Below are 27143 nucleotides of genomic sequence, written 5' to 3'. Positions count from 1 at the left end.
TTCAACATGTATATAAGAACTTTAATATTTTATATTGTAAATAAACAACAGTATACGTCATTTAATTACTATTGTTATAACAAAATTAGTGCGACTTAAAGCAGAAGAAAGAGCCAATTTTTTAATTGTTAGTTAATAAATTTAGGACCATTATTTAAACTGTATTTTTTTGTTTCCATTGCAACATTTGTTTAAAGGCTTAAGTATTTTTGATAACTTCGACATTTTTTTTGCTTTGTAGTACGTCTCAAAAATTAAATGGGTTCAGATTTATGTTATTTCTATTTAATTGTAATCTATGTACTAAAACATTTTACACCAGTTTAAAAACTTCTTAGTGTAGTACAAGTTAACAATGCTTTGAAGTTTTCACAGATTGTTGAAGTTCATAATTAAAAAAAAATAATCGACTAAATAACATTTCGATTCGTAACATGATACCAGTATGACGTCACCGCAGCAAAACAACAATATGACGTCACAACAGAGATCGATCAAGAGTGCCGCGAACCAGAGCGTGAGGCCGTACAGCTCAAACGAGCAGTACTTGTACGCCATGACTGAAGATTTGGCCGAGTGGCTCAAGGTTAGTAGTTTTATAAACCTTTTATTGTTATTGATTTAAGTGTAAAACTATTTTCTTAAGCATTGTTCCGTTAATTTAAGAATCAATGAATGTACAAAAATTGTTTAAAATTAAAATGTAAATATTTCTTTGCAATGATAAAAGATTTGGCTAATAGTTAAAGTTGGTATTACATAAAGATTTTTTTCGTTTTTTGTTTTTGTTATAAAAACCCATTTTTGGGTATAGGCATTTCTTTAAGATAAGATTTTTATTCATAAACACTCTTAAACTTAAAGAATCATAAGTGTTCAAAATACTTAATGAACGTCAGATTCTGATTAATTGTTGTACTACACAAATATATCTTTTGTCTACATTTAGTTCTGATGGGCAATTAACATGTTTAGCTTGCAGTTTATTTAACTTTAATTCGGTTTTTTAAGTTGGTCTTCCAATTTAAAAACATATAAAATCAAAACTAAAACTATTCAATATTTTACCTAGGTATACAACTTTTTAGTTTTCTGACAGGACCTATACAAAGTGAGGATAAATGTTGACACGTTCTTCAACGTAATTGAAACTGGAGTTATTCTGTGCAAGCACGCAAACATGATCACCAACTGTGCTAATGAGTTGATGCAGGAAAATCCTGATTTCAACCTGAAAAACATTCCTCAGGGTTTACTCACTTACAAGGTTGGATATTGTTTGTTTTATTGGAAATTTTTGATTATTCTATTCATTGTTCAAAAAAAATTACTTTCGGAAACTTTAACAGAACTTTACTACAATTAATTTGAGAAACTACTCTTGAACGTTGTATCCTAATTAGTTTTTCATAACTGTAAAGTTGATGTAATATGAATGTAAATATAAAATCTGAAAGTAATACAGTTTTGTTTAATGAAATTTTGAGTCAAAGTTCTTTTAACTAAGTCTAAACCGCAGCTTAAAAACACTTAATTTTTTTCATTGTGTTAAGTAAACAATTACATAAATCAAATTTCTATTTGAAAAGTTTCTTGTTTTGAGTTATACTTTTTGTTTTAAAGAATAAACATTTTATTAAAAAACGGTAAAACTTTAAAAAAAACTTTTAAGATAATTACAAGTGATACTTACATAAGCATTCATTCTGTTCAGGATACAAGTTTTACTTAAGGCGTGTTTAAATACAATACACCAAAGTTGTTTTAATTGTATTAATGGATATAAAAACCGTTATTATTTGACAAAGTTGTAAATATAATCCAATTAATTAACCTTTAAATTCCTTTAAATTCTCAATTACAGACAAAAAAAGAAGTACTAGTGCGTTTAAGAATTTTAAATTTTGATACGACTTGTTAAACCGTTAATTAAATCATTTTAAATGTTTGGGTTAAAAACGTATAAGTTATTCAATTTATATTTTTAGTTCCGCATTGATGTCATATTTTTTTTTGTAAATCTTTTAAGTATTCAAATAAAGATTTAATTAATTCACAAAGACTACAAACATCTCTTAAAACCAAAAAAAAAACTATTTAATATGTCTTTAACTTTTTTAAACACAATGAATTCAAAAACAGTGAAGTTTAAGGTTAACACATGTACATCGTTCAGATTTTATAATTGCATTAGAAACACACCAAAATTTAGTAAACACAAATTTGACATTTTGTTGTATCTAATCTAATAGCAGTTAACTTTATAAAAAATTTAATAAAAATAGACAGTACATTCTGATTAGTTAATAATTTAATAACGAACCAGTACTAATAAAGCACGGATAGTTTTATTATAGTTTTTATTTAATGTATAAGTAAAGTAAAAACATAAGACTTTTAAAAAAGATATAAAATTTAGAAGGAACTTTATCTTCAAATCTTTAACTAAAACAGTTTTATTGTTTGCATAAATTTTTAATCTAAAATCAAAATTTAAAGCGGTTAACTTATAAAAATTATTAATAGATATACCTCATTTTTTAAAAACAATTATTTAATTGTTATAGAATTGCAACGTAAAAAGTTTAACTGAATAACTTTGTTTAACTAAACATAACTTGTAAAACAGCTGTTTTTGTAATACTGCTAGTAGTGTATTATGTTAGTATATCTAGTGTATTAAACAACAAAAAAGTACGAACATGAGTTTGAAATATTTTCTGCACGCACTAAAGCTGACGGCTTTAAAACCGATTAAATTTCTTAAACAAGTTTAATAGAGACCACAAACAAATAAACGTAAAATCCCAAGAATTTACGATTTTATCTAATACGTAAAACTTTTATTTGACTTTTACTTTCGAAACTTTAAAGCTATAGTAGAAACAGTTGTTTATATTTAGTTAATAGAATTTTTCTTAATTGTTTTATAGAATTATAAAATGCTTAAAGTTTAATTATTTAACTAATAATAATAAATCAGAAACTATTTAAAACGTATAATTTATATTGAAATATCTATCAAAACTTGTTTAAACTAATCAAGTATACTTTTATATTTAAATTTTATGTAGTTTTATTTCATAGTATTTCAAGTCAAGAATAAGTTGTGTTTTAAATAAATTAGTTATACTTAAAAATACGGTGTTCCAAAACTATAACTGAGTCAAAATATTAGTTGATAAATGAATTCTTATTAAAAGTTTTGCTTATTTTGTTTGTTTCATTAAAGTTAAAATACTAACGGTTACCTTACAATTTATATTTAAAACTATCAAAATTAATTTCTAAAAAATAAATACTAAGTCTCGACTTATTGTTAAGGTTTTACAATCATAAAAATACTAAAAGTATTAACAATTTTTATTAATATATTCTTTTACATATAATATAAGCTATTAATACAATAAAATCATCAACTTGAAATTTACGTGTTATTGCTTATTGCAAGGGCAATACAACCAATTAAAATTATTCAACCGGCAAAATATACTGCATTATTGCAAGCATGATATCGTGTTATGCATATTCTGCAACGTTTGAACAAAATACTGAATGTTACCAGAATTAAAAATTTAGAGCTTGTTTGTAAGACAAGATATATCAAAGCTCAGTACTTCTAGGATTGAGTTTTAATTGCTTAGTATAAAATATTGCACTTTTTGTTCTTTATCTAATACTTTAAGTTTAATACTTTGATGTTATTACCCTACCAACATATTTAATTTAAAAATAAATACATAGTCACGAAATAATGTCAGCTGTTTTTTATGTGTATCGCACTGTACAATACTTGATTTTCAGGACAACGGTGTAGAAGCAAAGAGTTTCTTCGCAAGAGACAACATTGCAAGTTTTATTGATTACTGCGCGAAACAACTGCTAATCACTGACATACTGAGGTTTGAAACGAATGATCTGGTGCTGAGGTTGAACAAGAAAAACGTCATTCTGTGCTTGTTAGAAGTTAGTTTTAAACTGTTTTGATTGTTTTAAAGAACTTTTTTGTAGAAAGTTGGTTTTTACATATTTGTTTATTAGTTTAATAAATACAACTGTAACGAAATAACAAATGTCGTAAATCTAAAAGCTCATTTTCACACTAACATAACTACAAAACTGCCGTTTTAATTTAAAAGTTGTTTTAGATAAAACTATTTGTTTTAAAATAGTTATTGATATTAAAAAATACCTTAAACTTAAATTATTTCAGTTAAACTTACATAAGTAAGCAGAAATTAACTTCTCAGTAATAGTTAGACTTCATAGTAAAACGTTAATGAACAAACGGTACTAATCAGTTTAAAACATTGATATAAATTTGCAATACAAGTACTAATTCCACTAGGTGGCGCGCAAAGGCAGCAAGTACGGAGTTCCGGCCCCGCTGCTGGTGCAAATGGAGGAGGACATAGACGAGGAGATCCAGATGGAGGAGGAGGAGGTGGTGACGTACGAGGAGGAAGCACCTCCGCCTCCGAGGAGGGTGGTGAAGCAGAGAGTGGACCAGGACTTCAAGTCCTTAGATGAAATGGTGGGGAGACTATTTTAACATTCATTAATTATAAACTATACCTTTTTTTTCATTTAATATTTTTATAGTTACGATTTTTAGACTTAACTTTTCGCATCTGTAAAACTGAAGTATTATTTTAATAAATTTAACTACATTTTGATAATGTCATCATGTGGCAGAGTGAATTTATGTTTCCAAACTATAAAACTAACAAAAAATACTAGATAACAGTCTTTATATTTATTAACCAGGGCTTTGAAACCATTGATGGGCTGGTGTGTTTTGGTTTGTTTTAAAACAAATAATTTTTCATTGTCATAACAAAAATAATTTAGACTACACGTTCAATTCAAAAATTATTTAAACAAGCTTATTAATAATTATTTAATTCATCCATCATTAATAAATCAGTATTATAATTTAAGTGAGCATAACAACAACTTGTATTACAGTAAAGTTTGAGAACGTTAGTAAAGTTAATAACGTTTTTTTTTTATCTTAAATTAATGTTGGAAGTAAAATCATCTTCAGTATAGAATATTTATACTTAGAAACATTTTATTCAATAAAACAGTAATCTTAAGACAAAGATTATTTATTTATACTTACAGAGTACAAATACCATGTTTTGTTTAAGTCAAAAAAAAACATCAAAGCTTTACTCAAACAAACACAACAACCTAAAAGAGATTCACACATTCATGAATAAAGTTCACTTTACAAAACTATTAATAAAAAAAAGACACTATAAATGTAATAATATTACTTTATTTTTTTTTGCTGTTGTTTACTGTTTAGCCTTTACATACTTAGCAGTGTATTTTGAATCATTATTAATCTATGCAAGCGGTACGGCACATGTTTTAATTTTTCTTTGTTTTTTCATAGTCAATACATTCAGCGTTAATAACATTTTAAGTAAATGATCAGTTAAAAAAACTTATAAATCATTATGTTGGTTCTTAAATGTTGATTTTTTGAGTTTTTTACATATAAACAAACATGTATAATTTAAAACTATTAACACTTAGTTTTAATGAAAAAAATGATAAAAATGTTTACTTACAGATACAATACGTACTTGGTACCCAATAAAAAGTTTTATGCCAAATAAACTTTCCAATTTATTATTAAATATTTAACAACAGGTACAATACGTACTTGGTACATGTCCATTAAAGTTTCTAATTTAATATTAAATATTCAACAACAGGTACAATACGTACTTGGTCAATGTACCTGTCCCATACAATTTCCGATGGTCAGGGTCGGAGAGGGTAAATACCGAATTGGAGACTCAAAAAATCTCATCTTCATGAGAGTAAGTTTTTCATGTAATATAGTTTTTAAGTGTTAATTAAACATGACTTTTTAAATTATAAAGTTAACCTTTATTTATTTGATTTATGGGACTATTCTTAATACTAAATAATTTTAAGTACATTTACTGAGGATTTATAGTTATAATAAAGGCTTAAGCGTACTTATTTAGATTTATAAATTTCTGTAATAGTCATTAATACTTATTAATGAATATTGAATACTTTATAACAATATTATAGTTGTAAAACCTTATAGATATAATATGAAGACGATAGTAGCTTTTTTTTTTGCTTTAGTACTAACTTTTTTCTAAAAGAAAAAAATATTAAACTAAAGTATGTATCAATTTAACGGTGTAAATTATTTTAAAGTACACATTGTTGTCCATAACAACCTTACAACTTAGGCAGAGATAAAACACAAGACTTAAGCCAATAAATAGCAATTACCATATCATAACTAAACTATAAAGGACTATTAGTACTAGCTAAATCAGTTTGAGAAAAGTTCTTCTAACCAAATTGTTCTTTTATTAACATTAAAGTTGGAATAATTAAAAATGAATAAGTCGTGCTAGTTAATATTAAAATTGTATTGTTACGTCAAAACTGTATAAATAAACTTTGCAAAAACTAAACAATGCATTTTGTTTGTAAATACAGTTGTTAAACTAGTTCGAAACAAGTTAAAAAATACGTATGATAAAACTAAGTAAAATACTATTAAAAATTAAAAATGTTGCAAATTTTATTGTTAAATACGCATATGCAAACTAAGTAATAGTAGATGTATTTTTAAGTAAACTTTAGTACTATATTTGTTTTTATATGATTAGTAATAAGTGTAATATTTCTGACTATATAACACTTTACTTCTGAATATATTTTGCTTATAGTAACAAAATTAACAAGTTTAAATTATAAATTCATTAAAAAGCATAATTTTCAGTTACCAAAGTTTCGATTGAATTTTTAATCGTTTTAATATATTTACTACTTTGGCTTATCAAACTTTTAATCTCTAAAAAGTCATTCAACTAAGTTCAAAACTGATAATAAAAATTTTAATTTATATTGTTACGTCAAAACTTTATCTATAAAATTTGCAAAAAAAATTTACAAAGTTTTTTTGTTTGTAAGTGACAGATTTAAGACTATATTTTTTGAAACAAGTTAGAAATCACTATGAATCAAGGTAAACTGCTATTAAAAGTTACAAAAAGTTGCAGATTTACATGTTTTAAAAGCATATGTTTTTTTGAACAAGTCTAACGTTGTACAAACAAGTTTAACAACCACAAAAGTCATTAGTATATTTCCAACTTCTTAGTAATATTAGATGTGTTTTGAAGTAAACCTTACTACTATAATTTTTTTTACACTATCAGTAACTAGTACAAGATTTCTTAGTAGAAAACTACATACACTAAAAGTTTAATTTAACCAATCTAAGACAGAAATGCATTAATAAAACACATTTTTTAGTTTCTTAAGTTTGCTTGAATTTTTAATCGTTTTAATATCGTTACTACTTTCGCCATTTCAAACTTTTAATCTCTACAAAGTCATTCAAGTAAGTTCAAAAGTCTTGTCAACATAAAAAGGGGCCAACCACATTGCATTGTCTTGTTTTTGTGAAACTTTCAGGCGACTTCTGCTCTTGTGTTGTTTTTGTCGAAACACAATAGACTTGATACAACCCATTTCCTTTCCCAACTTTTATTTGAAAGTTTTGATCTACTTGTGTTTGGTGAAGGTTAATTTGATTGCTGTACCATTTGTGGATTTTTGTTATTTTGCGAGGAAATTTATTGTTAAATTGTGTATCGAATTGTATTTGTACTTGTTTTGCTCAAACGAGTTGACTTGGGGCAAGCTGTTTTAATATAAAGTATGATTAATTTTTAGTTTTGATAAAAAGCTTTTTTAAGTGCACCAAAACACCGTTTCTAATTTTGTAACATAAACGTTATGTATTGTCTACCTTTGTTATTCTTTAATTTATTAGTTATTTAAGTTATAGTAGCCAAAAAGAGTATGATAATACGAATTGGTTTAGTTAATTCGTCAGACTAACGTGTTAGTTTTCTATGTACATAAAAGTGTAAATAACAACAAAAATTTCACACAACTTAAACTAATACTTTATATAAATATCAAAATATATTTTTTTAAACTAGTTTTTTAATTTTTTTTAAATTTATTTATTTTACACTTAAAAACATATTTTATACTTATAAGTTTAAATCTATGAACACGATTAATTAACTTTTTTCTTCAGTTTTAATGAAAAGTTTTAATATATTTTTTTTAGATACTTGCATAAAACTTGTTTAAAAAAATGTTTTACTGAGGATTATAGGTATTGTAAATTTAAGTTTAAGTATTTTTGAAAAGTTCAGTTATTAATCTAGTTTTTTTTTGTTTTAAATCAAGTATTTTATTATTTGTAATGAAAATTTTAAGTGATGTAATTTTCAATTAAGGATGTATTGGTGTATTTAATCTGATTAATTGATATTAATCTTTTAATTACAAAATACATGTATCAAGTGTAAACAGCTTTGTAACCATAATACCTTTTAATACATTGTCGGAGGAAGTATTTAGCGAGAATTAGTGAAATTAAATAACAACGACAATAAGATTTAAAACCTGACAACACATAATTCGTTTTTTTTTATTTTGTAAATATTTTGTAAAATGTTTCTTGCACGCAACATAATTTTAATCAATTTTATATTTTAAATAACGCAAATGTGTGAAGTATAACATTTAAGCTGTCGTAACGCGAAATTATAAAAATTCTAAATTTTTATTTTCTAAGAATTCATTTCAATCAATGCTTTTGAACTTACTGAAGCGAATTTACGCACAAAAAGTCGTGATAATTAAAAATATATTTAACTTAAAACGTCAAAAGCGTATAAAAACATTTAATTGTGAAAAATGTTACAGTTTAGGAAAATTTTTGTTTTTAATTAGTTCTTTTTATTAGTTTTTTGAGTTGCCGGGCAACTGTACAATTACAGCTTAAAATTTTGCAAACTGTAGAAATACATAAATCTAACAAATCTTTAATCATTAGCATACAACATTTAAATGTAAACGTAAAATGCTTTTTTTTTTTACATATTGTAACTATAAAATTATTTTAGAAAATACTATGTATATATTAATCAAAATATTTGACTTTGTTAACAATCTTATTTCAACCTTACAAAAACTTTCCTTAAAAGAAATATCAAAATAGTTCAACTTGATAAAAAATCAGAAAAAATATATATAAAATTGCTAATTACCAGATAGTTTACTTTATTATAACAAATTAACTTATGTTTCTATTATTAAAGTATGAGAACCAAGTAAAAATTAACTTAACAATAAATTTATATTTGTAATCACATGTTTATTTGATTAAAAACAAACTTTGTAATGACGTATTAAATTGTTTGATACGTCACAAAAACACCTGCTCTGTAAACAAGTTATCGACCGGCACATAAAATAAAATAAATTTTGATGTGTTACAACCTTTTCGTATAACAGCATGTAGAGATTACTAGTTTTTAATTCATTTGAAATCACATTTTAGATACAATTGAGAAAATATTCTCTAGCTAATTGGTAAGAATTACTTTGAATTACTACTTATATGAGCTTTCGTAACTTTGAACTTTTTATCTTAGAGAACGCTTTAAGACGCCAAATTACAACAACATATTTTTTGCATTATTTAAAACTTGTCATTTTAAGTATTTTAAATTTTACCTAACTTACCAACTGTTACATCACAAATAAATATGCTTATATCTTACAAAAATTATAGTATGATTTATAAATATATCGATTTTTTTTTCTTATTAAGCTAACTGTTTATGACGTTACAGATCTTGCGAAAGCACGTGATGGTTCGAGTTGGGGGAGGTTGGGACACTTTGGAGCACTATTTGGACAAACACGACCCGTGCAGGTGCGAGAAACACGGAAAAACAAACAACAGGTTCGTGTGACGTCATAATTGTTTTCCTTTGAAAATTACTTCTACAAATAAAGTATACAATACATTTATGACCTAGTATTTTTACACAAATTTTTTGATGTGATAAATATTGTTCTTTTTCTAGTCATATGGTGCTTCAAGACAATTTGTATTCAACAAAAAAATTAGCACGTATATGATGTGAATACATATGTTACACAAATATGAATAAACTTTTCTAAGAAATAAAAAGTATTAGTCTGTGATCACGTGACAAACTTTAATAAGTAATATTAAAAAGTACATGTGTTATCCCACAACAAAAAATCAATGAATCATGCATTTTCAGGTGTACTTATTGTGATATAGTTTTTAATTAAACGTATGCATTATTTTTCCAAGAAACCAAAACCATTTTCAGTTTTTACATTGCAGAATTTTATCAAACAATGTTATAACAAAATAAAAAAACTAAAATTTAACGTTAATTGTTTTGTATTTACTTACACACGTTTAGCTATGTATACTTTGAAATATGCATACATAAATATTTCTATCGTAATTAGTATATAACTTGCTTTAGCTGTAGAAAAAATTGTTTTAATATTTTGAGACAACAAGCTTTTTAGTTAACAAGTTTTTTTTTTGTTATAACCTATTAATTTATTATTAAAAATATATTGACTTTACATAAAAATTAAGAACATTTTTTATACACTAAATATCTATACTTTATCTAAATAAGTAAATATTTTTGATAACATTGGTTTTATTATTTTAAACTGTTTCTGTTTTCTTTTCTTTACGACCAGTTTTCTATGTTTGCTCACTAACCCAAAATTTTATTAAAAGATAAAAGTCTTCTGGAAAGTTTAAACGCATTCCACACGATTTTATGGCATTCAAAAAGTTTAAGCCAATAAAAACAACATGGTATTGTTTACCGTACTAATACTAAACAAGCCACATATCTTTCTCCTTGACAAAAGCGTCAATCGTCAAGTGCAGAGTATTTTGTTTGGTTTGATCGCTTTGTACTGTTTTATCACCTGCTTTTGTGCCTTCAATAAAAGTTTTATAAGTAGATAAGTATCCAGATATTATACAATAGTTTAGAGGTTCTTAAACTCAAAATACGTGCTTTTTATAGTCTATACGTGTATAAGAATTAAAGAGTATGTATATAAAATAAGCATGATTCAATTTGCTTTCTTTGGAGTTGCTTTGTTTTTCTAACCTTATTTACTCTTTCATAACATACCTGAAAGTAAAGTTCCGTTTGTATTTAAAACAACACGTCTACAATAAGTATGCTATAACGGGTGCCTTTCTGTTGAGTTCTTAAATATTTTTTTTTTTATAAAAGGCAAGCTCACATTACTTTTATACTTGTTTGTTTCTTAGTTTGGTCTTTCTTTAAATAAAACTAATTCAAACAAAAAATATTATATGTTTGAAATTTTATATACATTGTTAATTTATTAACACATATTTTTATGATTATGACGCTTTAAGTTTCAAAATAAATATTTGATTATTAAAACTTTTTTGACATATTCAAACATAATGTGTGACATATTTTACGTATGCTAATTTTATTTAATTTTAATAAATGATAAACTTTTTTAAACTGTCAACTGAAGTATTGTAATTAAATAAAAGCTTTTGTAATTTTGTATGTAATTATTTGTATAATTGTGTGCTTTAAACATTGAATACAAAAGTGTTATAACTTAATCGAATAGAATATTTTGATTAGTTTGCTCATATGTAAAATTTAAGAACGAAAGTAAACATTTTAGTTTAATACTTTAAATTGAAAATATGCTCAAAACTTATGTTGAGTCATTAAATAAACAATGCACCGACTAAATTTTATTAATATTCAAAACACAGTTTAAATTAACTTACCAAAGCTGTATTAATCGACTTTTATTTGTATACTTATAAAAAAAAAAATCTACTTAAGTGTTTTTCTTTATTTTTTAGTATGCATAATGTGTTTAATTGAATTTAAAATAATTAGAAACAATTCTCGTCGAAAGTTTTTCTAAATTTTACTTTGTTAAAATCTACTTTTGATTAATTATAAAGTACTTAGTTAGAAATAGTAAATTCATACCTTTTAAAATGATCAATCTTAAACTTATCAAAAACTGAAGAAATTTTACGTTTAAGTCTTTATAAATAAATTTACCAACCAACTCTGTTCAAATTGTAATTATTTTGTCGTTTTACGAGATCAATTTAAAAACTTAAAATTTAAAATAAGTTATCTATCTTAAATTTACAAGCTTTATAAATTTTGGCAGGTAATTACGATAAAAACCATTTGACATTTTAATTTATAGTAAATTACTTCTTCGTGGTTTTTATTGTTTTAACTTTAAATTAAAAAGGTTAAGAATTTGAGTAATTAAAATATGAAGCGTATGGTTTCCTTGTAGGTTTTAAACCACTCACAAAAAATAAAAGTTTAAGTAATAACAATTAAAGTAAAAGTGTGCAATATAGAGTGTTTTTAAAAAAATAGTATTCTTAAAATGATGTCATATTTGTGTTATGATTATTATTTTTTACAAAATATAAATGCTTTAGTATAGTATACGTTCAATTTTTTTAATAGAACTAGTAGAGTTTCAACTGCAAATCGACCGACAAGAAAAACAACAACAAACAATCAAGCAGCGAAACCAAAAAACCTACAAACTTCGAAACTGACGTACAATAGCAAAAACAACAGCAAAAGTACTATGGATCTGTCGTCACTATCTCAAAAGTATAGAAACATCTTACAAATATTAACACCAAGAAATTATTTCTTTTTTTTTATTAAAACTTTGTAAAAATAGCTTTTATACGTAAAATTAAAAATTAGTGTTGAAAAAAGTACATTTTTTTCATTTTGATTAGCATGTGTATTTTTAAGATAATTTTGTTATTTAAGACAAGTTTGAAAATTAATGCTTACTTATTTTAAGAGGTAGTTCTGATACACTTTACAAGTGAACTTGTACGTTTATTTATAAACTGATTGCACTTCACCCTACCACAAATAAATTTTAAACTTCCGTTTCTTTTAAGTGTTCTTAACATATTTTAAAGACATTTTAAATACAAGTTTGTAAAAGTTAAAAGCAATTCATTTCTTTCAAGCAAGTACTTCATTTGTTGAACAATAGCTTGTTTAGATTTCTTTACATAACTTAAGAAACTGTGCAGTACTTTGCAAGTTCATATTTTTAAGTTTTTTACAAAAATAAAAAAACTTTATTAAGAGTTCACAAATAAAAGTAAAACAAGTTAAACTGAGGGTTAAGAAAATATTACAACTTAAAGTGTTAGTTTTTTAACTTTATTTTTTTTTACAAATACTAAACTATGAGTATAAATATGTTGCATATATATAGATATTTTAAAAATTATACAAACAATTGCAATGAAAAATATTAATTCTTTTTTGATTAAACAAACAAATTATTTTTGCTAGTCGTTCGAGTCGCGCCACAACTCCGAGATCATCATCTTCAGTCAGGGGAAAAGCCCCAAGTAGAGCGAGCTCCGCAGCGCCTCCGGTGACGAGAAAAACAATGAACAACAGAATGTCGAATGCTAACAATAACAACAACACTAGGGAGTCAAGGTACTTTAGGATAAAAAAATAAAATTTCGTACTTAATCAAAAACTAAAAATAAAAACAATATAATTTCAAATTCAATATAGCATAGAAATAATTATTCGTAAATATTAAAATATTTTTTTCAATTTAGTATATAGATTATTACTTACGATATACCTAAGGGTTTTATTTTAAAAATATTTTTAGTTATGCAATCTTGTAGTATTGAAAAATACCTTTAAAGCTACATTAGTTTTTTTTTCGTTTAGTTAAGTTATCTGTATTAATTTTATGTTACTATCAAGTGATGTTGAATAAACCAGTATTTTGTTACAACATTTTTTTCATTTTTAGGGTTGGGAGAACACCTACAAACAACAGAAGTTTGTCAACAGCAAGACAACCAACAATTAGACAAACATCAACTACTAGGCAATCTACAACTAGGCAAAGTACAGCAAGGCAAAATACAGCAAGGCAACCTACAGCAAGGCAAAGTACAGCGAGACAAACTACAACTAAACAACCAGTAATAAGACAATCTACAACTAAACAACCGGTAATAAGACAATCTACAGCAAGACCCTCGACTGCTAGACCCTCTACAGCTAGACAATACACATCAAGAAATTCTACAGCTGAAAACATCAATAATAATCAAAACCGGTTAATACTTTCTTTACACTTATTATAAAAAATAAAAAAGTAAGTTGAAAGATGTATGTAACTCTTAAACTTAACTACAACTTTACACAACTAAGTCAATTAAGTATATTATAATCATGCAACAAGTGTATTAAGAATTGCATACCTAATATCAAATTTCCATATTTAAAAAATTAAAAACGTGCATATTATACTTTATAATCGGCAAGTATTCAAATTAGCAACATAATTACAATTTTATGTTCAGTTAAAAGCTTTGAAGTTTTCTTAGTGCGCTCAAATTATATTGTTCACACAGCTGGTTTTAATGTAAACATGTTGCACGTTAAAAACATTATAAACTAGTTGATTTATGTAAAAAGTTAAATGTATGTTTATTATATTTTGTTAGTTTATATCATTAGTAAACATATCAAAACAATTCTTATATTTTTTTTATTTACTCAATTATCTAAACAATTTTTGTTATCTATATTTGTAAATGTAAAATTTAGTTTACGTTTAGTATGCGTCGAAAACGTTAATGTATAAAATAATATTACTTTTCTACTAAAACACAATGTAAAGATTAACAACGCTAAACTATAGCCTTAAATAAACAAAAATAAAACAAGAAAATGCGAACTTGAAATTTTTATACAGCGTTGAAAGTATTTATTCTAGTTTCGCGCACAATGCCGAAATAAGTTTTACGATATTTAATCTCGATTTTATCTCACCGTTTAACTCTTTATAGCACAACCTTCAAAGCAAATACACAGTTAAAAAGGCTGAGTAAACAAAAGTAATGTTTTTAATTTAAGAACATGTTTTTGTTTAATTCCGAATTTACCTCACCGTCTTATGCTTTGGAGCACTTTACATTGGTAAAGCTAAAACTTTAATGCAAATACAACCTGCCAAACCGAGCCAAAATAAACGAACGAAATAAAACAATGTACTTTTTCTCAAGATTATCAACCCAACGTCGCCAACTTGCTCACTCAGGCGTGACGTCGTCACGTGACCGAAATCACTCGGGCGTGATGAGGGCATCCAAAAGCATCAGCAACCTCTCGGCAGCGTCATCTGGCGGTGAAGAGAAAATTAAGTACAATTTGAGCGCGCCAAACACAAATGAAGATGTTTTCCGAAGGTTTATACTTGTTGTAACACGTTTTTTGGTAAAGCAAACATATTTTGAACTATAGAAAAACACAACTAGAAATAATTGATTGTTTAATTAAATTTAAATGTATTTAACTTTTAGAAAACATTATTAAAGTAAATGAATTTACTTTTAAACATTTTTTATTTAATTACTTTTTTAATAAGTTTTAAAACAACGTTTAAACGCTTACTACGATGAGTTTAAACAGATAAACATTTTTCTAATAATAATAAACTTAATTTAATTATTCAAATTCAAACACAATATAACCGTAATCTGTCAATATCATTTGCTAACTATCAATAATAATTTTAAAACAAAGAATTAAAAATAGATTAAGCACACCCCAGAGAGTGACTCGATCGAAAACAATGAACATCGCAATAGACGGACCTGATAAGAATCCTGAAATATTTCACGTGCACAGGGATACCGTGACAGGATCCCATCTAGTTACCAGGCAAACCACTGTTATTGATGATGAGTAAGTTATAGTGATTAAGTTTTTAGCCGATATAGTTTTTTAGAAATATAACTAGATTAATTAAATAACTTTTGCTCTAATGATTTAATTTTTTAGAGAGCATGATTTTTTAACTTAAAAGTAATGTTTTAACATGTAGAAAAGCTACTCACTTATTTAAACTTATTTAATTATGTTTTAGTTTTGTATTAAAAACGACTAAGTCTGATTAGGTAAATACATTTCCATTTTAGCTTATTATAGAAAGTTTTGTAAACTACTGATTAGTAAGCTATATATTTTCATTTTCAAAACATTTTAACAATAGAATAAATCGATATTTTAAAGCTTTACTTTTTTAGGCCAAGACCGAGTCAAGTACTAAGACAGAGTTCGAATGAAGTTCCTAAGGTATGATTAATTTTTCTAATGATTATAATTTTAAACGGCTTGAACAAATATATTATTAACAAGGTTTTAAAGTAAACTTATAAGTTTAATATATTTAAACTTTACCAGACCTAATTTATCTTATTTTTAGTTAAAACTAGTTTTTCAAAAATATCTTATCAAATAGTAAGCATTTTTTAAATTTTTATTTTTAGAGAGTTTCTCAAAGGCAGACTTTAGCAAATGGGAACAGAACCTCAAGAAGTTTTGAGTCAAAAAGAACACCGACTTTAGTTAGTTTGGTCGTAGAAAGCTTATAATCTATTCTAAACATACGTACATAAGTGCTACAATTATACATTGTAAAAATCTTTCAAAATTTATAGTATGTAATAACAGTTTTTGAATGTTTTTGAAAAATGTTAAACAAAAAATAGCTCTCTTTTTATAATTAGCTTTAGTGGCAAATGTTAGCATAAGTGAAATGAAGCTATAAACTTATCTAATATAAACAGAAGAAACCACTCCGCCAGTCTTCAGTTGCACCAACTATAAGGTCGAGCACAATAAAAAGCAGTAGTAACGAACCACAAGTAAGTAGAAGTGTCAGCCATACACCTAGTAGGGACGTCCCAAAGATAAGATCCAGTAGGAAAGAGCCTTCAGGGGCTCCTAAACTCAACATTGTAAGTTTTGTTTGATCTCTTCAAACCACAAGTAACAATAATAACACAATTAAAGTTGATAAAATACATTTAAATGAAACAACAAAGTATAGTTTTAAATCCTTTGTACTTTAAACTAAAAAATGAAATGAAATTTTGTTATATGTAATGGGTTACATGACAATTCAAACTTGGACAACTCAAGTTCGGACAATTCAAATTCTTAAAAAAACATTTAAAAGACTATATCTAAAAAGTATTATAAATTTGAAAAAAATAAAAAAATACATATGTAGATCTTATTAAAATCTTCCAGTCACTTTTTCTTTTTTGCATAATCTTAAATATTTTAAAAGATATTTTAAAATTACCAAAAATAACTATGTTTTTTACTTTATTTATGCCATATCTTTAAAAAATATTAAATGTTTTGCAAAAAGAAAAAAATGGCTTGTAGATATTCATAGGACCTACATATGTACTTTTTATATTGGACAAATGTACATTACTTTTTTAGTTTTGGCCAAATCAATTTTTATTTTAGAACTTGAATTGTCGGAATTTGAATTGTCCGAATTTGAATAGTCGTGCACCCTATGTAATGACATTGTAATCAAAAGCACTTTGAAAGTAGTACGTCATCATTTAAAAACTTTTTTTTTAACAACATTGCGGCAACAACATGATAGATTTATTTAAATAAAATCTTTTTTAGACTCCAACACTTCGTAGCAAGTTCAACTCAAACTTAGAGAAGAATTACCTTTCAAAATCTCAGATGTCCTTATCTGAACTTTCAATCGGATCACCAGATGTATGTTTTATTATATTACATAATATTTACTAACTAATTCGTAATTTTTAAATGTATCTACCTACAACTCACTTTAATTAATTTTTATCGTATCATTATTTTGTTTATAATTAAGAAAAGTAAGCGTATCAAATTAACATTTCCATTTACTGTTTGCAAATATTTGCATGTATTATTACATCAAATTTTGAAATATAAATGAAATTTTGTAAATATTTAAACTTGAAAAACTCACTTTTACAATACTAACTTACAAAAAGTGTTAAAACTGTTCTATTTTTATTGTAAAACCACTATTAACTTTTAAAATGCAATAAAGGTCTTCACATTCAAGAAATCAACTCCCACAAATTCTGCTGTGACATCTCCAACTTCGAGTGTACCTCCGATTAAGGAAAGCGTCACACCAAATACCCCAAATCAGTTCTTCAATGGAAAACAAGAACGACCTTCAACTGTCAACAGGTTAGATGTGTAATGTAAAATAATAAATTAGTTTTAAATTCTTTTAATGAAATTAACTTTAATTCGAAGTGCATAACCATAGATTTTTGACATTAAATGTTTTATCATATATAAAACTACCATAATTGTTTTATCAAAAATTGTATTTAAAAAACAATTCGGAAAATATAACGTTAAAAGTAATTCATGTACTGTAAATTAAAACAATTTACTTTTAAAATAATATTTAAAAACAAATTAGAGTTTTAAGTTATAAATACTGTTTTAAAAACATATAAAATCTTCAGGTTCGGATTCTCTGGCGGAATGAGTAGCTTCAACAGTTCTTTTTCCGGTAAATCCCCTCTGACGTCACCAAAGTCCTCCGTATCTTCTACGAGGTCCTCGTTGCTAGGGAGGAGCTTGGAGTTGCCAGGAAACAGGGTGCCAAGAGTCGAAGTGACGTCATTCGACGACGAAGTTGTGACGTCACCGGAAGTTTTCGTGACGTCACCACGAGAAAGTTTGGAGAAACAGGAGCCGCTGCAGGAACAAAACGTCAACGAAAACGTATCGATTGAAAAAGCTGAAGGTATCAAACAAAGTTACATTATACACTTATAAACTCATTATTATTACTAGCTTGTTGAGACTTGTTTTTAAACTATTTCATTTTATGCACCAAATGATGACCGCGTTTATTATCAGGCTCTTTAAATTTTTAAAAGTTTTATAATTAAATACTGGTTATTAAAGCTTGTTTATCTTTGCTGAAACTTTAAATCGTGTTAAGGTTTAACATATTTATTACAACAAAAACTATCGTTATATATACAAAAGTATTAAAAATTGCACAGCTTAAAGTATTTTTTTTTCATCCAAACTTTAACAGCCAGCCTACCTAGAAGCATAACCAAACAAAACGCAATTGACAGCGGAAGTGTTTCGGAAGAAATAAATAATCATGTAGATGATAATAAAAATGATTTCGAACAAAACGGATACAAAAGTAGTTGCAGCAGTGAAGACCAGCACATCATGTAAGTTAAATGAATCTTTAGTTACAAAAACCATAGAAATTAAATGAAAACTGATATAAAAACAACTTATTGTAAAAGATGATTATTTGCATCTGCAAACGAATTATATTATTAATCAAGAGATTTAAATTAACGTAGCTTTTACACAAAAGCTTATGGTCACTTTGTACGATTTAAAGTAAGTTTTTAAACCTTTTAAAGTAACTTGCCGTAACTTTAGACTATTACATGTACACAAATTATGACAAGGGGATAAGACTTAGTTGGTTTCAACTTAAAATCAAAAGCTCGAGTAAAGTTTAACACACTTATAGTGCCAATATGACATTCTTAGCAGTACATCTGTACACACTTACAACCGTATGTTGTTTTTTAAACAGGAAAACAAAAGATTACGTGAAGAAGTCGTTTGACGAGGCGGAGGTTTTAAACGCTCTCGAGAAGGAGTGTCTTGAGAATCTCGAAAGTCTTCAGATGACCTGGAAGTCTCCGTGCAATCCTGAAGATTTGGAGGCAATGAAGAACGTTTGCTCCCCGTGAAAACATAAACTGATGATAGTTATTTCCTTCAAGAAATCAAGACTATATAAAATTCTTAGACTTTGTGAGAAACAAGATTATAGTGATTTTTCCATAAAAATAAAAAAATATATACTTAATGTATACTCTATTGAATCAATGTAAAAAAGGTTTATTATCCGTAAAATTTGATACTGATTAGTTAAGTGCTATATTTATAAATAATCAGCAAAATAATTAGATTTAAGAGATAAGACTACCGAAAATTGTTATTATTCATACATTTGTTTTTTACTTGTTGTTTTTAGTATATACGTTTTTGTTATGGTAAAATTTTATTTTCTATTATAAAAACTAATGCGCTACAAATTAACTCTAAGTATTGTTTTAGTTAAAATTATACAGAGAAAACTTAACCGATTTTTCTAGCTTACTTTCAAAGAACCGCTCCATTACAAAAAGCCTTTTTTCCCAAATAATATGAGTCAAACTGTATTTTATTTGAAAGTAGTTTAACTGTGGAGATTAAAAACTGTTGTTAGCTTTAAATTAAATGCTTATAACAAAACATTGGCTGTTGAGTGAAAATACGTATTAAAAAACTTAAACAGCTTTAAATTTTCTTTCAAGTATTTTTTATAGGGTTGCACTGTTTTAACAAACTTTTTAGTTTAGTATTTAGTTAAAATTTACAAAATTGTTATTTTCATGAAATCTTAAACTACTTAAAAAAAGTTTTTTTTATTTTTATTCATTCTTTCACTTTTTTTAGCAGAAAATAATAAGTTTAATAAGCCTGCCAATAAATTATCACTGTGATAAATTTATCAGCACATTTATTTACTTTTAAATAAAACTATTTTCTGTTTTCTTTGTCTTATTATCATCAAATAAATTAAAATTTTGCTTTAGAATTTATGATTGTACAAAAAAGTATAAAAAGACGTCATAATATATATCCAATGTTAGCAACTGCAATATTTATCGACATTTTTTACTTTTAGGTTAAATAAATTCCTGTTGGTTATTACAATACTTTTTTCCTTACAAGGCAATTACTGTTTTCTTACCTACTACACTTCTTAATTGTACTTTTTCAAAGTTTCAGTACATTTTCAACATAAAAAGTTTTGCTAAATCAGATATTTTTTTTGTAAAAATCTCTGTTAAAACTTTTATAATAACAAAGCATGTTTTTGAAATACAAATGAAATTTAGAATTTTTATACCAGTATACCAAAGAAAATATATAGTGGTTACAAATATAAAAAGACATATTGGTATTGCAGATTACAATGATTTTATTCTGTTAGACGGATTAAACTTGTAGCAGCATACACTTTAAGTAATTACTAATCAGAGAGACGTTTAAATATACTTGCTGTTAAAAACATCATAAATATTGGCCACAAATTAATTGTTATCTCGACAGAAGTGTTTTGTTTTTAGCAAACATCAACATACAATTTGAGAAGAGATTTTTCTAATTCAGAGGAAGTATCAAGCAGCAGTTTTTTCACCAGACCAAACGCAGTGCAAGCTATGAACAAAGACAAGTTGTAAGACTTTTCCATTTCACTTTTTAGTTGTTCCAGATGCTCATCTAAAGTGTAAGTTACTCCCAACTCACTATTCAATTCACTAAGTTGTTCGTCTATAAACGAACTGTTAACAAAAAGCTCTCCAATTTCCCTTTTTAGCTGCTGTAGCCGCTCATCAGATGATAACTCTTTATGACTTAACATTGTTATAAAAAACAAAGCTAGCAGAAAGTGAGATTTATCTTTTTGATTGCAATGATTAAGGTCGTCGTTGAGTTTTAACTCCACAAATTGCTTTTAATATACCCACTTTCTTTCAGCTACGTTTCCGTCAATTTCTTCATCGTTTATTAAGTTTTTAGTTTTGCTCAGAGGCTTCATCATTGCGATCAACGCAGGTGAAGAACAAATCACTTTTAGCTTTTTTGTACCAGCTGCACTATTGTTCAGTTTGTAATATGTATTTTTTCTTAAGTTAGATACCAATCTAATTGGAAGGCGATTTTACATTTTATTTAATCTGTTTCTATAATTAATTATTTCTGATTGTCAAAATTATACGTAAACATTTATTAATTGGTTGTAAAATATACCATTTTCATCAATCTAAATTCATAGACGTATTTTGAATTTAGACTTTTTATTAAAAACTCAACACGCTTTATTTTTTTAAATTTTAGCGCAAAAAAACAATTTTTTTATGAACTAATAAAAATTATTCAACATAAATTCATGAGTAAATCAATCTTTTTTGATCAAGTATTGTAACATAAAACAATATTTTACTTAGTTTTATAATTAAAATCAAAATATGTACCTTTCTGTACTTAGGATTTTAAATTGAGAAACATTCAAACCGAGTAAAAATGTTTGACTTTAAAATATAAAATTATGATATTTACAAAATGCATATTAAAATAAGTACTTTTATATTTCTAAAACAATTACTAACTATTAACATTTAAACAAATTGATAAGTTATAAAACATCCAACTTATAAGAAGAGCTTGATTATACAATATTTTACACATTAAACTTTATGTACTTTTACTAGTCACATTAGTTCTTATTACTAAATTACAAAAGAAAATCTAAAATTTAAATTAAAAACTAATACTCAAAACAATTATAAAAGATGTTGAATATAATTTTATAAATTTTAACAAAATTGTGTTCAAGTTTTTAAAAACTAACTGTAATATAAAATGCATGCATGTTGCATATATGTGTTAAAACTGAATACTGCTTATAAAATACCAACTAGATATTTTTGTGCCTTTTTTAACTATTTTAGTATAAGTTAAAAAAAAAAATTGGCAACCAATTGACTCATAAAAAACCTCAATATTTTATAATGTAGTATTTAAATAAACTTAAAAAACAGTTTATGTCATAAAACATTATGTTGTTAGACTCTTTAAAGTCAAAATATGGCATTAAAAAGCTTCCACTTAATTAAAAATATTAAGCTTATAAGCATATTGTTACTTAGTTTGTTTTTATTTTATTTTATTTTTATTGTAAAAAACATCATTTAAACTCTTGCAACATTAAAAACTATGTTTGTTGTAAAACGTTTATAACCGGTATAAGATAATTTAAAAAGTATACTTTATTTTAAAACGGATTCCTTTCATTCATGGTTTGTATCTTTTTTTTACCAATAAATCTATCAATGTAATTTCTACAGACATTCAGAAAGCGTTTGATTCTGTCTCTCATTTAAACTAATAGGAATCTAGTTAAATGGGGTAAATCATTTTTTCAGGATAGAACTCAAAGAGTAGTTATCGGTAACACGTTCTCAGAATTCTTACCAAATTTTAGTAGAGTTCCTCAAGTAGGGGTTATTGGCCCACTTTTATTTATAATTTACATAAGTTTATTCTAATAGCAACATTAAGCTTTTTAAAAACGACACAAAATATTTAGCCAATCTAACTTAGTTTTACAAAAATCTTTAGAAAAAATCTACCATCGGTTAAAAAAATAAGGAAGTTGAACATAAATCCCAGCATATGTCATGTTTTATATATTCAGAAAAATACACCTATTCCTACGTTTGTCTTTAAAATAAACAATGTAATATTACCTAAAACTGAAGTGTTTAAAAACCTTGGAATTCTTTTTCATGTAATTTTAAATGGAACCATCACATTAACTACATTTACCGTACTGGATCAATTTTATCTTTTCAAATTCTTAAATGCTTTATATCTACGGATTTGGAAATTTAATAAAAATTGTACCTAGTTTACATCTGTCCTAAGATTAAATTCAACATACCTTTATGTTCTCCATTTTCTATAAAAAACTTCAACCAACTAGAATTTATTCAAAAAATATACAAGATTAATCTTTAATCGGTGCAATATTTCATATACGTCTTACATAAGCAGACTAACAAAGCTTAATATAAAAACTTTAGAGTACAAAAGACTTAAATTTGATCTTATTACTTTTTTTATACTAACTAACAATGAAATTGCTATTGATTCACAAACTTTTCTTAAACCTTATAAAACAATAACTCACTCAGAGGTAATAATAGAAAATATACATGCATATATCAACTCAACAATGTTCGTTGGCAAAAATCTTTTTTCTATCGTTCGGTAGAAATTTGGAACGAACATCCCAACTTTGTTGTAATGGACGAAATAGATATTAGTTATAACAAAAATAAAGTCAGATTATTATATATCTTTGACCTTAACTAAAACGTTTTAAATAATAATTCTACCTTTATATTTTTGCTAAAACATCTATTGTATAAAATGAGTATCATTTAACATTTTATTTCTTTATTTCTTTTAATTTTAGACCTCGTTAAAGTGTTATGCAAAGTTACGATTTTGAACATATTAAAATAGTCAAATTATGGCAATACCGAAACATTTAATTTTTGACACCATCAACTTAATTTAATAGCTTTTATAGATAAACATATCTTTCTTTAAAAATTATTTACTCTTTTTAACCAAGTATACTGTTAAATTCTAGTCTGTATAAGATTTGTGGTGAAATATATTGTTTAGTGATTTATTAATATTTTGTTTATATCTTCTTGACAAGTAATCACAGATGTTTAAGATTGACACTTATTAACTATAATTAAGTATGAATCAGCTGAAGTTGATTATTATTTTTTAAAAATTTTAAGTAGATTTAGAATTTTTTAATTATTTTTCCTCAGCATTAATTATATACATTAAATAAAAAGTTATACCTTATTATTAAATATGTTAACTTGTACTTTTACGATTTATGTGTAGAGATCTTTGAAATTTATTTTTGTATAAGTAGAAAAAAACTTAAGTAACTAAAAACTCTAGTAATACTAAATTATTTAAATAATATTTACGTAAATCAGTTCTGAGACAGCAATTGTTTGTGGCATTTCTGATTACTTTTTAGTTTATACAAGAAACACATAACATTTAATAATAACATTAAACACCAACTTCTTTGAATTTTCATATTTATGAGCGCTAAAGTTTTTTCAATAGTTTACTCATACTATTTAAACTTATACTAAAGCGTTACTCAGGGTTGCCACTTGTTTTTTTTTTTTAAATTTCCAGGTTTTCCAAATTTCTTCCAGGTTTTTAAAAGTACACATTTTTGGGTCTATCTTTAGTTTTAAGTTAATTTCTATATAAGAAACTGTGCTAAATAGTTTAAAAACACTGAAAAATACTGTTAAGTTACTTTAAATATGTTTCTTTTTTTAAATTTAATGATGATAAAAAAATCTTGTTTATATGATAAATTTTTTGTGTCAAATCAAAATTTTACTACTGAAAATATTAAAATTTTTAAAAATTCCAGGTTTTTCCAGGTTTTTTGATCAAAATTCAAGATTTTTTCAAAATTTCTCAAAATCCTAGTTTTTCGGGTTTTTTGTAACTAAATTGTCGAATTCCAGGTTTTTCCAGGTTTCTAGGTAAAGTGGCAACCCTGATTACTACATATTATATTTTAATAAAGGTATTTGTGAAATTAAATAATAAATTGCGATAATTACAATATATTATTGAAGTTATATATAAATAGGCAAATTGGAATTATTGATATTTTATTCTTCCACATGAATAGTATATATTTAAAACACTAACTTTTAAGATGTATTTATTTAATAAAAGCACAACCTAACGTTAAGGCTGACAAAATTATGAAGAAAATTCCTAATTTTGAAAGAAACTCATCAATTTTTTTCGTATCAAATTCTTTCTTGAAAGAGTGTTTTTCACCTATCACCTCGTTGCATAATCTCTGCAGAGTTTTGTCAACTTCAGGAGATTCATCAAATTCTAGCTTTTTCATCAAACCTATCGCGGTCAAGTGTATCAATAAAGAAGACCAAGAAAGTTCTTTAATTTCCTTTTTGAGTTGTTCCAAATGCTCTTCTAACGTGAAATTTACTCCCATCTCACTGTTCAATTGTCTCAATTGCTCTTTAATAAAAGAACTGTGAAGAAAATAATCTTTTAACTCACCTTTTAGCTCCTGCAAACGCTTGTTTGACAAAAACATCTCATGATTAAGCACAACTAAAAATTACAAGCTCAACAGTAGCTGACACTTGCCTGAATGATTGACGTAGTTCTTGTCTTCATTCAGTTTTATTTCTAAAAACTGCTTTGCAAACAACCAATCAATCTTTTTACCAACTTTTTCAATCTCTGCTTTATTATCTAAACAATCATTTTTGTAATCCAAGCCATCAGTTATATTTTCTATTTCACTCAAAGGCTGTATGGTTGTAAGCAGTATTGCAGAAGAAGAAAAAAATTTAAATTTTTTTGTTAGGACAGCGGTTCTTTTGAGTTTGATATTTGCGAGTTTTCTCAAGTTAGGCAGAAGCCTGATTGGTAAGCGATTAAACATTTTATAAAAAAATGTGTTTACAATACTCCTATAAACTTGTTATTTTTTTAAGTAAAGTTATCTAAAAAAATTGTAAATTTCAAAAACAAAACAATTAATTTTTAGGTATAAATAATAAAAAACTAATTAACAAAAAAACTTATAATTTTTTAAACAAACATCTAGTGATATTAAAAATTGCTACAATTGCTTTTTTATTATAAAAAAAACTTTACGTGGTTTACTTAAGTAAACTCTAATCAATGACAATCTTTATTTTATTAGTTACTTTTCGTTTTGAGTTAAATAAAGTTAAGCTTCACTAACCAATTTTAGTTATTTTATTTACTACTATTTTTGTCGTTACTTATTATTTTGTAAATTTATTTGCTATGAAAATTTTAACTAGTAAATATACTTCACAAAAGTTTATAATAATCTATTGAAGTCTAAAATTGGATAACACTTATAACTAGCTTTACTAGAAAACATTAGTTTTAAACGTATATAAAACTAGAATAAAATTATTAGTTATTCATAAATAGTTAACTGTCTTTAGATATCTAGAATTTTAAATTTATAGATGTGTTTCATATTTAAAATGTTTAAAACCAATTTACTTTAGTTTTAACAAGTTTAAAGATAGTATTGTAACTTATACTCTTAATAAATTATTGCTGTGAGACGGAAAAAATATTTAAAGTTCATTCTTATTAGAATGTTTGCTGGGTCATTAAAGTTTTTTTTATAATTTTTAGTTTATACCCTCAAGTTTTATCATTTGAATTTCAAACTTCATAAAAACTGTTTTTTTTTCTGACGCAGCAAATATGCAAATCTGACTGACCTTTAAGTAAACTAGATCTATGAGGTTAACATTGTGAAAATAAAACTATGATACAAATAACATTCTTCTTACCTTGAGTTAAATGTAATTAACTATAATGTAGTCATTTACAACAACCTTAAACCAACCAAACAAAACTTGTATATAGAATAAAAAATTACACCATCCTAAAATTGTAATGCTAAAACACAACTTCAATCAGGATTGCTAAAGGTTTTCCAGAATTTTCTTCCAGGTGTTCTAAATTTATTCCATTTTGTAAAAGAACATTTTTTAGGTCTATATTTAGTATGAT

The 27143-nt window shown here is 25.6% G+C and overlaps 2 protein-coding genes across 2 annotated transcripts in view; one reads left to right on the top strand and one right to left on the bottom strand.

Moving 5' to 3' along the window:
* Positions 1-384: 384 nt before the first annotated feature.
* On the top strand, positions 385-19806 carry LOC145829406 (uncharacterized). The gene is made up of 19 exons (XM_082937187.1): positions 385-586; positions 1100-1267; positions 3805-3966; positions 4349-4534; positions 5730-5837; positions 9729-9841; positions 12447-12599; positions 13311-13463; positions 13795-14106; positions 15059-15241; positions 15591-15740; positions 16082-16130; positions 16325-16402; positions 16625-16795; positions 17490-17588; positions 17908-18053; positions 18341-18624; positions 18925-19072; positions 19453-19806. The coding sequence occupies exons 1-19, from the start codon at positions 446-448 to the stop codon at positions 19610-19612; spliced, it is 2964 nt and encodes a 987-aa protein (XP_082793313.1). The 5' UTR covers positions 385-445; the 3' UTR covers positions 19613-19806.
* A 5886-nt stretch (positions 19807-25692) lies between these two features.
* LOC145828896 (uncharacterized) overlaps positions 25693-27143 on the bottom strand; it is a 44008-nt gene continuing 42557 nt past the window's right edge. Inside the window, exon 4 of the mRNA XM_082936642.1 lies at positions 25693-25887. Within this exon, the coding sequence (XP_082792768.1) occupies positions 25693-25887 (195 nt within the window). The remainder of the gene's footprint in view (positions 25888-27143) is intronic.

The sequence above is a fragment of the Thalia democratica genome, chromosome 2 (assembly GCF_965202585.1).
Source record: "Thalia democratica chromosome 2, ktThaDemo2.hap1.1, whole genome shotgun sequence".
In the NCBI taxonomy this organism is placed as follows: Eukaryota; Metazoa; Chordata; class Thaliacea; order Salpida; family Salpidae; genus Thalia; species Thalia democratica.
This window is presented reverse-complemented; position numbering and strand designations above follow the sequence as displayed.